This window comes from Camelus ferus, chromosome 29 (genome assembly GCF_009834535.1).
Source record: "Camelus ferus isolate YT-003-E chromosome 29, BCGSAC_Cfer_1.0, whole genome shotgun sequence".
In the NCBI taxonomy this organism is placed as follows: Eukaryota; Metazoa; Chordata; class Mammalia; order Artiodactyla; family Camelidae; genus Camelus; species Camelus ferus.
The window spans coordinates 16,453,813-16,468,961 of record NC_045724.1 but is presented as its reverse complement, the minus strand read 5'-3'; the positions used below and the strand labels follow the sequence as shown (position 1 = coordinate 16,468,961).

Genomic DNA, 15,149 nt, shown 5'->3' with positions numbered 1-15,149 from the left:
GTGTATATCACTCTTAGATTGTTTAATGATTGCAGAGAGAGAGTCTTTGGAAGGTTGATGGATAGGACACAGATTTCAGAAGAGTTAGGGCCTTCTACTGAAAGTCACTGGCAGCAAAGGAGCTATCTAAATAGTACATCACACTTGTGCTGGGGACTCAGTTATTCTGCTGAATTATCTTCAGTAATGCAGAAGTTTTCAAAGTGTGGTCCCAAGACCAGCAGCATCAGTATTAGCATCACCTAGGAACTTGTCAGAGCTATTCTTGGGCCCCACTCCAGACCTACTGAATCAGAAACTCAAAAGAGTGGGGCTCAGAAGTTTGTATTTTAATGAACGTTGTCTCCTCTGAAGGTGAGAACTACTGTTTTGTGCAACGGCAAGCACAAAACTACCCTAAGTCTGAAGAAAAAAGAAAAAACCCACTAGGTAATCCATACTGCATTAACAGAGACAACTTAGAGCTCTGAGAAACGAGGGGAACTCCTAGTTCTAACTGCAGAGACCAGGGGCACAATAAATACCGCAGTAAAGTAGCCAGTTCCTGATGGAGACCATCAACAGTCTCACCCCATATCAGAGAGAGCCAGAGGCCAGCACTTACAAAGCACTCTGCAGCATCATCCATAATTCCCAGCTGGAAACGCTGTTCATCCTGAAAAGTCTTTGCCAGAGCACTGCGCAGAGTGTCAGATGGAAGCACTTTTTCACTACTACATTGAAACTGGTTGAAGATTCCCTGTAGGGAAGAGATTAGACAAGGGGAAAAGCACAATGCTGTTATTAACCTGCTACACAACCCAGTCTGTCAGGCTAGCATCTTCATGCTTAAAACTATGGAGCCAAATGTACTTCCCACAAGTTGATATGATTGTAGTTAGTTATAAAAAAAGTAAAAACTCAAGAGTCAGAATAAAGGGCATGATATATGCTAACAAGGATCTCTGCTCTTCCATCTGAGTGTTCTGAGATACCAACAAGGACACATCAGAAAAGATCACTGTCGTTAGTTAATGTAATTTAGTTACCCCATTTCCTCTGATACAGATAGAGGCAGATGGTCTACAGTAAATAAGGATAAATTAATGTAAATGGATTGGTAAATTATTCTCTAGGGACACATCCTATGAAACTTGGCCCCCTTCTTTTAAATTGTTTAGCTACTAAAAAATTACTCGAAAGCATAAAGAATAATATACCAAACATCTACATATTTAACCCCATAGAAATAAACATTCCATCATGCTTACTTTCAATCTACCAATAAAGCTAAAGTCCCATTTAAGACCAGTCACTCTCCACCAACCATTCACTATTATGAGTTTGTTGCACAATCTTCTGTTTTTAGTACTTCTATATATATGTGTATGTATATGTATAGACCCCTCAATAATATATAGTATACTTGTTGTGTGTATTCTTTGTTTACAGAAAAAGTACCACATTGAATTTTACTTTTAAAAAAACATTCAGCATTATTTTTGAGATTACCCATGTATTTCATCCCTTTCCCTGCTGCATAGTATTATATCAGGTTACTATGTAACATCTATTTATCCATTTCTTTATTGACAGACATTTTGGTAGTCGCCAATTTTTTGCAATATAAAGAGGTTATGCCCACTTAAGCTTTCACCAGCACATGAATATAAATAAATTTCCCAATATCCTTGTCAGCAATTAATACAGTCAGATTGGTTCATTTTAGTCTTTCTAACTACATTTAGTTTTTCCGAGTCTTCTGTGAGTACCACTAGCAGCAAATTCTGTCTTCTAGTTTTCTGGTGTCTTTAAAGTGCAACAGCTTTTATTTTGGTGTAATTAAATGTATCCATCTTCTCCATCTTTACCTACATCTGAAACAATGATGAATGTGTATCCAGAGAATGGAAACAAAGAGTGGCAACAAGTGGCACCTGGCTTGATGAGTCCTTCTCAAGTGGTACTGGACCTTCCCCACAGAGATTAGAATAAGCTCCCAGATCCTCACTAAACCACCCAGATAAACAACTCACTCAACAATGAGTTATGTATCAATATGCCAAAGAATGTCACTCACTTGAAATCCTCGTTAGTAATTTCTTCATTAAAAAAAAAAAAATTCCAGGGTTATTTTTCAGACTTACTAATGAACCAGAAATAAGACCACTTTATAAAACCTACCTATGTGAACTAAGAATAGGAGGTCCCATCAGCCTAGAATGGGTAATTCTTCATCCTCATTTGACTTGACTATTCACTCATTTCCTTCAGGTTTTTATCCAAATATTCCCTTCTCGATATAGTATTTCTTGATAACCCTAATTAAAATTCAAGCTCCACCCACTCTTTCCCAAACCTACCACCCTTACTTCTTCTATCTTTCCCTGTGGCACTTGTTACCAGCAGTCATACCATGCATTTTACTTATTTATTGTTTGACTACACTGTCTGGAATATGAAAACAGAAATTTTTGTCCTTTAATGTTCTGCTATACTCCCAGTACCTAAAATGGTACCAGCATATTAATGGCAATCAATAAAATGAATGAATGATGTTATATGGGTTGATCTTATTAAGGGAAAATGTTAAGTCCCTTGTCTCTCTTTTTTGGGGGGAGGGCAGGTAACTATGTTTGTTTGTTTGTTTATTTTACAAAAGTACTAGAAATTGAACCCAGGACCTCGTGCATGCTAAACACACACTTTTTACCACTGAGCTATCCTCTCCTCACCCCTCTCTTTTTAAGTAGATAAAGAATCACCTAGAAAAGGTACAATTTTTCTTAAGGTAATATAACTGGTTTGAGCAAAATGGAACTAAACCTCGTTCTGCTAATTTCAAGTCAGAACTGTTTTCTTCACTCCATTCTCTTACTAGCATCATTCTTCCTCAATCACATTGAACATCTATCCCTACAGAAGCCTGAGAACAATTTATTGTGCAAACTATTATTTCCCTACAAATGATTCCCTATGATGTGAAGGAGGCATTACCAGCAAAACATATTTAGTATTATTTAATAAGTTAGGAGCTGGCAGTGGAGGGGAGAGGAATCTATTATAATTACTTGGATTGATCTAGAAAGTTTTTACAAGTCAACTATAAGTTTGGGTAAAGGCAGGGCAGGATCTTCAAAAATTTGTTGCTGGAAGTGGAAGAATGCCTATCAGTGACCCTTTAAACTAGACCAAAAGAAAACATCTAGGTCCACAGTTAAATACTCCCAGAGGGCAAGTGGATATCTGCCAAGTGATCTATGGGATTGTGAAACTTCAGGAAACGGGAAGAAACAAAGGGAAAAGAAGGTGGAAAAAGAAGCAGTGACAGCTTCCACATATGGTGGTCTGACTACTTGAGGATATGCTGAAAGTCACCTCAGCTCAGCAGAACTTGGTAACCACCATCACATCCCAATCTGCTGCTCCTCTCAATTGTTAGTGGTATGACATTACTGCTAACAAAGGCTCTATCTCTAGAGCTAGGGATGGATGAGGTCCAGTCCTTTGTTCAGAGTCCAAAACAAACCAATTGAAAATGAGTTCCAGGGCAGTTCTGTACAAATAGAATACAAGCAAAGTACATCCCCTTTAGTCTTTCTCAACTCGGTTTCCTCAAGAACTAAGCTCTGATATTCTAAGGCATCAACAGTTCCTAAGGAATTAACTTCTCTCCTATGCACAGCACTAGTTCTGTTACCATCCTAGAGAGAATTAAGAAAATAGTCCCTCAAAATACTTTCTGTGTTCTGTGGTTCAGAGGACCCTATCTAAGAAAAGGCAGAGCTCCACTGAGAAATGGCACAGAGTAACAGCTAATCTAGAATCATCCTATCTGGATTCAAAATCCCAGCCCTGTTACTTACCGTCTATATGACCTTGGACAAGTTCCTTAACTTCTTGGGGCTTCGGTTTCCTCTTATCAAAGAGAATTAATAATAGTATTTACCTCCTAGTGTTATTTAAGGATTAAATAAGTTATCTATATCTTTATCTATCTGTCTATTTATATTTTAGACTAATGTTTGCAATATAAATGCTTGCTAAGTGTTAACAACCATTATTATTCTATTTGGGAGTCGTTTTCGGTTACTGTCTGCCACTGTCCTAGGAAGAAAGGCTTTGAGTCAGAAATGCTTCTACCTTGAGCTACCTCCCCAGTCTCTGAGATCTGGATACAAAGGACCAAACTCTTCTCTATTCTGCTGCTTGTATTCAAGAGAGGCAGATTTCCCCTGACCTAGATAACAAGGGTTTCTGCACAGAAAAGGAGAGACTGAAAGTCAGAGCTCTGCCTGCACCCATATGCACTGAGTTCTGAATGTATTCAGAATAGCCTCTGCCTGCATCTTCTTTACTTTCTTATTTTGATCATTATCTGCAGTCTTGCTCTGCTATTGTGAGGGAGAAGCAAGGGTATCAGGGATGAAGCAGCCTGAGCCTGCCCAGCATGCATCTGCGGAGCCGCAGCTCTGGAAGAAGCTGTAGCACAAAGCCCCTCTGTTAGGGCAGCACACTAACCCCTGTGTGTCCCTCTCACATGAGCTCAAGGCTGGGACGGGCCTCCTCCTGTTCCCCTTTTCACCCTCCTCCCACCTTTCCCAGAGGGAGATCCTGTTCACACCAAAGAAAGCCAAGAACATTTAGTTCAGCAATAAGAACAGGTGGTAGCACCAATAAGGAACAAAAACTGGTATTCTTCCAACTGCTGAGTTCTGTGGCAGAGAAGGAGAAAGGACGGGAAGAACCAAAACCCAGGAATCATCTTCCCCTCTGGGGTCCCTGGTGGTTTCATTTCAGTAAACAGAGAAAACCCACCTTTGAGGCTTCTCTCGGCTCTTCTTCACAGAGTGAAACCAAAGAGGTCTTCCTTTTCATTCTCAGGAAAAGGCAAATTACTCTTTGTTTGTTAACTATTTTCTTGGATGCAGTGCAAAAGCAACAAGACTTTAATGACTAAAAGCAGGTGCTTCCCCACCCATCCCTCTTGGATCAAGTGGCAAACAATTCTACCCACATGAGCGTATAATTATCTGGATTAGTAAAAACCATGTAAATAAGATAAAAGTGCCATAAAGACAGAAAATCTTTGTGCTTTGGCACCTACAAATGCAGCTGTTGTTTAAGTTTTTTTCCGCCTAAAACACAGAATTTGTCTTTAAGCAGGGAACAGCTGTTTATTTCTCTCAAGATTTCCTAGCCTTGCATCTAATAGAAATCATGAGTAGAGAAGATACAGGTCAAGGAAAAGGGCTGTCACTAAATTTGATGCTTTATGGGCCCAAGGTCTTTGGAAAATGCCCTTGTCAGCCGTCCAACTCATCCCTGAGGTATCCAGCAATATCTTCTGCAAAGGCGTGATGCACGTTATACACTGCTACTAACTAAATTCTTATATCTCTTCTTCATCTGAGCTTCTCAAATCTCTCATCATTTTAGCTATCATAATTATTCCTTTTTTCTACACCTCCTGGAAATCACAGACCCAAATAAATCACACACCTAAATGTGGCTAATCAAGCCTGTTTATGAATATAACGCTTTGAAAGGAAGATAAAGGAGCTATTCCTATGGGTCACTGACTACTGGAAAAGAGAACTTCCACACTAGCTTTGTGTGTTCAGAAGAATGCTGAATGTTCTCTTTCAAGAGGGGAAAGAATATTTAAATGTTTACCATTTTGGCACCCAAAACAGTGATACTAGATTTTTAACATTTTCTTATAAAAATTTTCAAACATACAAAAGTAAACAAACTAACACAATAAACTCCCCTGTACCTATCATCTGTCCTCAACAGTTATCAGCCTGCAGCCAATCTCATTTCATATATACCACATCCATCCACTTACCCCAACCCCAAATCATTTTAAAGCATGCTAGACATTATTCATCTGTAAATATTTCAAGATATGCCCCGAAAAAATAAGAACGCTTTTTGTTTAAAATGTACCCATAATATCATTACCAGATTCAGAAAAAAGTAATAGTAACTCCTCAGTATCATCAAATATCCAGTCAATTTAATAGAAACTCTTGCTCCAACTTTGGGGAAGGCAGAGAACAGCTGGCCAGCTTCTCTCTTGGGATTCTTTAACCTTATGTCTTAAAATAGCTACATTTTGGACTTCCTAATTAGGAAATTACCCACATATCCTGTATCAGTCCCTTTAAATTAAGGTTAGCTATCAAAGCCATACCTCCCCCCATGAGTTTAGGGCTTTATTCACAGTCAATTCATAACTCAATACCTTGGACTTGCAGTGGTAAAGTTAAAGACCTTCATAAACCTATCACACTCATTCCTGCTACCTATGCAAAACAGACACCCACATACACAAACAGACAGAAACAAAGAAACACCAAGACCTCAAGACACTGGACAGATAGACACAGAGGCAGAGACAGGCCAAATTCACCAGAGAATGGTGCTGCTTTTAGTGGGAAATCATAAACTAATGTTAAGATTTATAAACTATAACAGTCAATTTGCTAATTCTTACCAAGATCAGAAATGTAGGACCTTATAGATTACTAACGGTATTTAAATCAGATTTTGAGAATTGATACCATAACCACTTACCCCACAGAGAAAATGAAAAGGGGGACCCTTCTGGACATGTACAAAGATTTTTGAGATTGTGTAAGTTTCAGGTTCTGTCATAAACTCTGGAAAGGAAAGAATTATGATGATCTACTATGATCTATTATACTTTTTCTTATAGTCATACCCCTCTATTTGAATATCATGTAAAATTCTCAACTCCAGAATTTTAAAAGTATAAAAGCTTGCATTTTATACTATCCAAGTTACATCAGTGGTTAAATTAGTTGAGAATATTTAGGTACAGCCTAATAGGACTTCAAGACTAAGAAAGGTTAACCAAAAACCAGACAAATATGCTCATATCCCACAGACAAGCAAAACAAGGAAGTTCAGCTCAAGCAGATGATATGTGCGTTAGACCTAAGGACATAGCTTCCTTATTTGAGAGCTGTTTATTACTGGCTAACATTTCTAGGGAACATACCAGAAATCTAATTTCCTGGTTTAAATAGTCAGTGGAGGATAATGGGCCTACACCTCTCTGATAGTGGCCATGAATACAAGACAATGAGGAACACTCCATTCCTATAATCTACAAAAAAAAAAAAAAAAAAAGAAGAAGAACCAGACTGTAATTCCTTAAACCACTTTACTCCCTATGTTTATGCTTCAGTCCCCACTAGGGAAACAGCTACATGGTACACAATAAAAAAATATTGAGAGATTTATTCCCTGAAGTGTCAAACTTCCCCCCAATAAACAAACGAGCTATCAGCAGAACACAGACTTCCCTGCCCCTTCAGAACAGTCTTACAGCTCTATACATACAGATTTACATTCCAGGACACCATATATATAGAAACCTATTTCCTCCCTACCTATCTCCATCACCACCACCATTCCCTCGCTTTTATGCCTTATACTAACAGTCTTAAAAGAAAAAACACTAATTGAGATTTGTTGGATTTAATCAATCAATGCAGCATTCTTTTTTGCCTATAACAAAAAACACTCTGTCCTACATCCTGGCACTGCAAAGCCTCTAGTACAATCCCTGGAAGGAGAACAAAATCTTTGTGGCATACTAAGTACAGAGGACGGATTTCCTCTCCTGGACAGAGATAAATAAATAAACCAACACTAAAGTAAAGTCATACCCTGGGGATTGGGGTGTAAGAGCAGATTCAATATGAATAATAAATAAGAGCTCTGGGCTATAGCATGACAAGAGTTAAGGTCAGGAAAAATCTTTTAGCAATACTAGAAGGGAATAAATTTGGGGCTTTAGAAGGGACAAGGTAATTAGCACACAAATCCCTTCTATTTGCCAAGTCACAGTGAGAGGCGTTGTCGTTCAAAGTAAGCAGAAAGACAACTTGACACAATTCTTCTTAATGAAAGCCATCATTAATAATTCGAATGCAATACTTTGAAACTGAAATTACTTTAGGGACTTGGTGTCAAGTAACACATACACACACACACACACAAAAACAGCACATTTTGCAGGACCAAAAGAAATGGATTATCATAAATACTGTATACAAACCACCAAAAAGTACTGGATGTAACATACACTGTGGTACCTGGTGAAGATCACAAGGCACAGGAATACTGACAGACATTCATAAGCAGAAGAAAAAAACAAAAATATGCAACAAAGACATTATCCAAAAGGTGTTAATATAAGGCCAATAGTAAGAGCATTTTAAGGTGCAAGGTAAAGTAAACAAATGGAGAAAGAGCAGGGATAAATATCTTTCACCCAGACTTGGAAGAGCAAATCCATCATCCAAACATCAGATTAAGGGAAAGCTGGCTAGCTTCTGATTCATCTAGGAACATGTTTGTGTTTTTGTTCTTAATAGTGGATTCTAGAAACAAGCAATTATGCTCTAACATAAAGAATTGACTTTACAGAATTGGCAAGTTTTATAGAGTACTTCTAATTCAGGAATTTTGGAGTCTCCTGTTTAAAAAAAAAATCTAAGAAATAAGAATTTTACATATCAAACTTAGCATTAAAGAATGCAAACAAGGTCCTGAAGTACCAGCAAAAAGGAATTCTTATTAGCCTCACCAAATGGTCCTCTAATTTTTAAACAGGAGGCAGAGAAAAAAAAAAAAGAGAGAGAGAAATATATAGAATTATACACACAGAGAAAAGTATACACAGAATTAAACCCACACTGAGACAGCACAAAGTTAACACGTAACTTAACCACAAGATACTAGATAACTGCTCTGTGGCCAGAACTCCAGGCTTTCACTCTTCCTCCAGAAGATCAACTCACCTCTGTGTCCCCACAACCCCTGGCCACATCTTACTCTTTCCCTAAGAAATGAGGACTGAAGGTCAAAATTAGTAGACCTACTAAAAAAAGTATGAGACCAAAAGTCACAATATGAAAATCCCTTACATAGGACAAGAGTGAGAGAGAACATGAAAGACAAAAAGAAAAAGAGAAGAAAAAAGCAATACCCTAAACTCCGTAACTAAAATCCAAGAATTACTTATAGACTGTATGAACCCTGAAGAGTTGTGTTTATATTACAGTCCAGGCACTGCGACAAGCACCAAGAGAGAAGAAAAGCTGAGCCACCTTCCCCAAAACCCATTCAGCCACGCTAAAAAACACTGTTAAGTCAGTCGTGATCTGGATAGAGTATTTTTAAAACTTCATGAAGAAGATAAATTTTTGAAATGGAGTTCTGAAATGTGGTTTCTTTAAAAGGGATGTGTTTGCTATTGTTTTCTTTATTGTTCGTTATTATTCTGGGTGCCAAAGGATCCAGGCAAAGTGAATGGCACACGCAGGGCAATGTCTAAGAGGCGTAGTAAGTGTACCATCTGCTGTCACAGCTGAAATGGAGAGTGCTGGGGGAAAGAAAGGAAGGGAAAAGAAAGTGTGAAATTAGTTTTTAGAATGTCCATAGTCATGCATTTTTAAGTGATTTAAGAAATAATTGGGAGCCACTTTAAGGTTATAAGAAGGGAGTAACTTGAAAATAGTACTCCAGGGTAGTCTTAGGTTAGAACAAATGAAACAGAAAGATACTAGAGATAGAAAAGCAATTTAGGGGTCTGAAAAAGTACTCTTTTTACTAAAACAGTGGGCAAAAAGATCTATTATTAGAAATATCATAGACCAGAGAGGAGGCATAAAGAGAAATGATAGTCTCTGTGGTGAAATTCAGGCTATTTTCAATTTTCCTCTTTATACTTTAGTGTGCTTTCCAGAATGATTACAGTATTTTTTATGTTTATAATAAAAATCATCATTCAAATAAAGAACAAATGTGATGTGTATACACAGCTAAAGAATAATAAATAAATGCCCATGTGCCTACCACACCATTTAAGAAATGGAAAAATTGAGTTTGAGACTCCCCAATTGATTACATCCTTCCCATTCCACCTTCCAGAGGTAATAATCACTACCCTGAATTTCGTGAAAATCATTCCTTTTTTCTCTACAGTTTTATCACATGTATGTATCCCTGAACAATATGTTTAGTTTTGCCCATTCTTGATTTGTATATAAGTGGAATCATAGTTTAGTAGTCTTCTGTGACTTGCTTTTTTCACTCACTGTACAGATCTTCCTTGATTTACAAAGGAGTTACATCCTGATAAACCCATCATAATATACCTAACTTGAATATACCTGTAACTTACCTAACAAACATCATAGACTAGCCAGGCCTACCTTAAACAAGTTCAAAACATTTACATTAGCCTACAGTTGGGCAAAACCATCTAATACAAAGCCTACTTCCTTACAAATTGTTGAATATCTGGTGTAATTTATTTAATGCTATACTGAAAGTGAAAAACAGAATGACCGTATGGATACTGAATGGTTATAAGTGTACCTATCGGTTGTTTAATTTCTGACTGTGTGGCTGACTGGGAGCTGAGGCTCCCTACAGCTGCCCCACATCACAAGAAAGTATCACACCAAGCATTGCTGGCCAGAGAAAAGATCAAAATTCAAAATTCAGAGTAAGGTATCAACTGAACGCATATTGCTTTTGCACCATCACAAAGTCAAGAAATCATAAGTCAAATCATCATAAGTCAAGGACTGTCTGTAATGTTTTATAATTAATTCAAGTTGATATACGTAGCTGCAGGCTATTCATTTTCATTTCTATACAGAAGCTTACTCTGGGAATAAATCATAAGTGTTTAATCCATTCTCCTATAGCTGGAATGGGTTGTTTCCATTTTTCTGTAATTACAAAAACTACTACCTTAAACATTCTCTACTATATCATCTCATACGTATGTACAAGGAAGTTTTCTACGGTAAATATTCAGGAGTAGAATTACTGAGTGGTAAGGTATCTTCTACTTCCATTTTACTTGACAAATGGCGTAACAAACTGGTTTCCTCCACAGCAGTATCAGTTTATATTCTGACCAGCAATGTATGTAAATTCTTATTACTACGTCTTTCAGGTAAAAATTTTATCCAATTTTTAAATTTCTACTAATTTGAAGGGCATGGTTTAACTTACATTTCTAAGATTGCTGAAGGTCTTTCATATGCTTACAGGTCAATTGGGTTTCCTGTTCTGAGAAATGCCTGTTTATGTCTTTTGTTCATTTTCCTGTTGACTCATTTTATCTTTTACTTATTCTTTATGAGAGTTCTTCTCTGGAATTCTATACTGGACACCAATACTTCGTTGGTTACATATATATACTGCAGATATTTTCTCCCAGCTTGTAGCCTGTGTCTTTACTGTCTTTACTGTCTTTACGGAATCTTCTGATGAACAGGGGTTCTTGAATTTTCTATACTAAAATGTATCAGGTTTTTAACTTAGTCTTTTTCATGATTTATTAAATAATAATAAATCCCCTCTATCACTTAGGTCATGATATTCGCTCATATTTTCTTTTAAGACTCAAAAACCTTTGTCTTTCACAAAAATTTCAGTCCTTAATTTCAGTCCTTAATTCATCTGTAATTCTTTTGGTTTAATATGAGGTAGGGAATCTAATTTCTTTTTTTTTTTTTCCTATATGGGTAACCAATTATCAAAGTATATTTACTGGAAAGTCTACTTTCTTTTTTGATTCACAGGGCAAGTAGCAAGTTCCCATAGGTCTGTTTCTGAACTCCTGATCGTGTTTCGTTTATTTATTATAGTGTTGATACCACATTGTCTTAATTACTACAGTTTATAATAAGTCTCAATATCTGATAAAGTATGGTAGCCATCAGTACTGTTAGCCAAATATTTCTGGCAAGAAATATTTCCTCTCCCAAGGATTATGATAGGATCATGCTTCCTGGCCCCACTGTCATTCACTAGCGCTGTATGATCAGTTCTTGTCTATAAGCTATAAGCAAAAGTGACCTGCTGAGCTTTTAACTACCTGTGCAAAATCCTCCAGAATTTTTTCCCCTCTGGCTTAGCAACAAGCAATATTCAAGTTGGTTGTAGCTTTGGCACCTGAGTTCCTAAAGGACTATAATCGGTGGGTGGAGGGTATAGCTCAAGTGGACCTTAGCATGCACAAGGTCCTGGGTTCAATTCCCAGTACCTCCACTGGAAAAAAAATTAAATAAATAACCTAAGTGACTATAATCAGTAGTTTTCCAACTAACCTGAAGTGGACAAATAATGTGATCACTATATAGATCTTTTGTATATTTATCATTGAGATTTTAGTTTGTCATCACATAACTTAGCTTACTCGGATATACAAGGCAAGTAGCTCACTTTGTTATTCTTCAAGAGTGTCCTGTCTATTCTTCACTGTTTGTTATATGAATTTCAGAACTGAATTTTCTCAACTTCCAGGAAAAACCTACTAGTCAGAGTATACATTAGTACCATGAAATTGGAAAACACATAGACATACCGGAAAAGAGTTGGCATTATCTAAAAAAGTTGAAGATATACATATCCTGTTGATCCAGATAATCCCATTCCTGGGCAGGTACACAAAAGAAATATGTACACATATGTAGATACATACAAATATGTAGATATGTACAAGAATGTTCCTGGTAATATTGTTCATAAAAAATCAAAAACTGAGAAATAATCCAAATGACTACCAGCAGTAGAATGGATAAACACTGGTTTATTTATACATTATATTACTATAAAATAATGAAAACAAACAAACTCAACCTGCACACAACATGATGATCTTATAAACATTGCTGAGCTAAAGAAGACACACACACACACACACACACACACACACACAGAATGGATACATAGGCAGTGAAACTGTCAGATAAAACAAGAAAGTGATTACTACAAACATTATGAAAATGGCTACCCCTGAGAGAAAGGAGATGTGACTGAGAAAGAAGGGAAGGCACATGTCTACAAAACTGGCAGTATTCTATTTTGACCTAAAGAGTTGTGACAAACATTTTTCACTTTATGGTTATTGTTATACTGGATCCCTGTGGGGATTTTACATAAATGTCTTACATCTTTTTTGTTAGATTTATTCATGTCTACTTTATATACGTTGTTGCTATTATAAAAGCCCTTCGAGGGGAGAGGGTAATAGCTCAGTGGTAGAGTGCATGCTTAGCATGCATGAGGTCCTGGGTTCAATCCCCAGTACTTCTATTAAATAAATAATTAATTAAATAAAAATTTTAAAGCCCTTTGAATTTTCTGTTAGTTAGAAATTTCTAGTATATAGAAATGCAATTGAATGTACAGGTAACAATCTGATAAATTCTCTTACTGATTCTACCGACTTTATTAGATTCTTTGGGGTTTTTTTTTAAATAGCCAATCACATCATTTGCAAATGATATCAACTTTGTTTCTTTCTTTCTAATCTCTATTTTTCCTTTGTTTTTCTTATCTTATTATACTGACTAGAACCTAGTTCAATGATGAATTATATTATTGTCATACTCTATAAAACTATTTTTAAAGTAGGGAACAAAAGAGACATTCTAAAGGAGAGCCCAGATGCTGACGGTCCAGCCCAGGTTTACTCCTCCCTTCTCTTCTCTCAGAAAACGAAGTCCTCCAGTATGGTGGAAGGAATGTCTCTTAGAAACTATGGCTACTCTAACAATTTACATTTCTCAACTATTAGAACCAAGTTCAGCTCATCCTTTCTGTCAAATTAGTCCATTCACACTGTAAGACTATAATTTTCAAACTAAGTGCACAATTAAAATAACGCAAACAATGCCACCTAAAACAAAGTATGTGTAAACTAGAGCCTAGTTATTTAACATTTATTTAGCACTGAGGGACTTAAAAGCACTTCAGAGGGGAAAGAAAGCAAAATTTTAATATATTTCCAATATAGCAAAAGTGACAGTGAAGGAAAAGAAATCTAATGGATAGATCAGGCAGTGGTGTGGTGTGGAAAGTACCAGAAATCCAACACATTCTCAGAGTTATGAAGACCCAGAATACAGCCATTAATCCCCGAAGCCCATTGACTTATCTATCATAAGCCACTGCTTCTCTGAAAGAGTCCCAAGGTACATTCTCAGCCCCTTTAGCTTGAAAAACAACTTCCTTTCTGTACTTGGGTATTTCAGAAGGTGTCCCATAAAGTCTGGTGGTTGGTTTTCTTTCTCTCTCTGGCTTATATAATGATATTGATTTACTTTTATATTAAAGTAACAATTTATCCCTCTGGAAAATGAAATATAACAATCCTGTGACAGCCAACTCTCCAGAGTCCCATTTTGGCCAGTGAAGAATATAGCACAGTCCTGACTAATCGCACGCATGTCAGGGGGTCATGTAAGTTCTGTCATCCCTTCGTGGTACACATAGGAGTTTCCAGTTTCAGGAGATTGTTCTTCCAGGGGTTTCTCCAGGATTCAAATCTTCCTTGCCTTCCTTTTTTTGGTTTTAATGCCATAAACCAGACTTTCTTTGGACTTAACAACCACAGGACCACTATGTTTCCTATTTATCTAAAATTAGCTACTTAATGTCAATGTACCTTTCAGAAAATCAAGTCAAATGCTCTTGGATGGACTTCTGCCCAAATGAGCATAGTCGGAAATATTACAACTTGTAAAAAGTCTAGTCTTATTAAAATTTCATATTCAAACTCCCCAATTAGTCAATAATTTATATTCTATAATTTGCTAAAAGTTACAATGGTTCTAAAGAAAGGGTGAAAAAAAAGATGTTTGCTACCCCAGTGGCAAGAAGTTCAGAAGACTCAGTTAACTCTTTCCAAAGATATCTGCCTACCATGGACTAAAACTTCAAAGTAATGTTTGTCAAAAAATTGTTTTGAGTCAGTTGTTGCAGATTTAACTGGGAAATGCTCCCAGGTTTTCTGGTCACAATTCTTACTCTCAGATGTAAAAGCAACTAAATTAATAATGATCACATCCAAGCACCCCTGTGACAAATCAAGAATTCAGATTTCATGAGACTGAAAGATGACCCTGAAAGCTTACTCGGAGCTCAAGCATACTCATCCAACCACAAACAATCCGTTGTACATCTGGACCAAGAAAACAGAGAGAAGCTACATGTTGGAAAAACAGGTAAAATAATGGAGAATGGGCTCTTTATACATCCTAGGTCTTTCTCTTTAGCAGTTTACCTAAAATCTCTTGAGTCAGAACTCTCTCACATTAGGCCAT

The 15,149-nt window shown here is 36.9% G+C and overlaps 1 protein-coding gene across 16 annotated transcripts in view; it reads right to left on the bottom strand.

The window, feature by feature from the left end:
* The window catches only part of USP54 (ubiquitin specific peptidase 54), a 120,048-nt gene that overhangs the window by 34,237 nt on the left and 70,662 nt on the right, over positions 1-15,149 (bottom strand). For 15 of the 16 annotated variants that reach the window (XR_004316138.1, XR_004316137.1, XR_001365741.2 and 12 more), the window contains exon 4: positions 605-739. Coding sequence is in view for 13 of the 16 variants with exons in the window: in XM_032470323.1 (XP_032326214.1) it covers positions 605-739 (135 nt within the window). In the remaining 3 variants the exon portion in view is untranslated. Of the gene's footprint in view, positions 1-604; positions 740-4,797; positions 4,977-15,149 lie in introns of those variants that run through there. The other variant, XM_032470325.1, reaches the window with a different exon arrangement.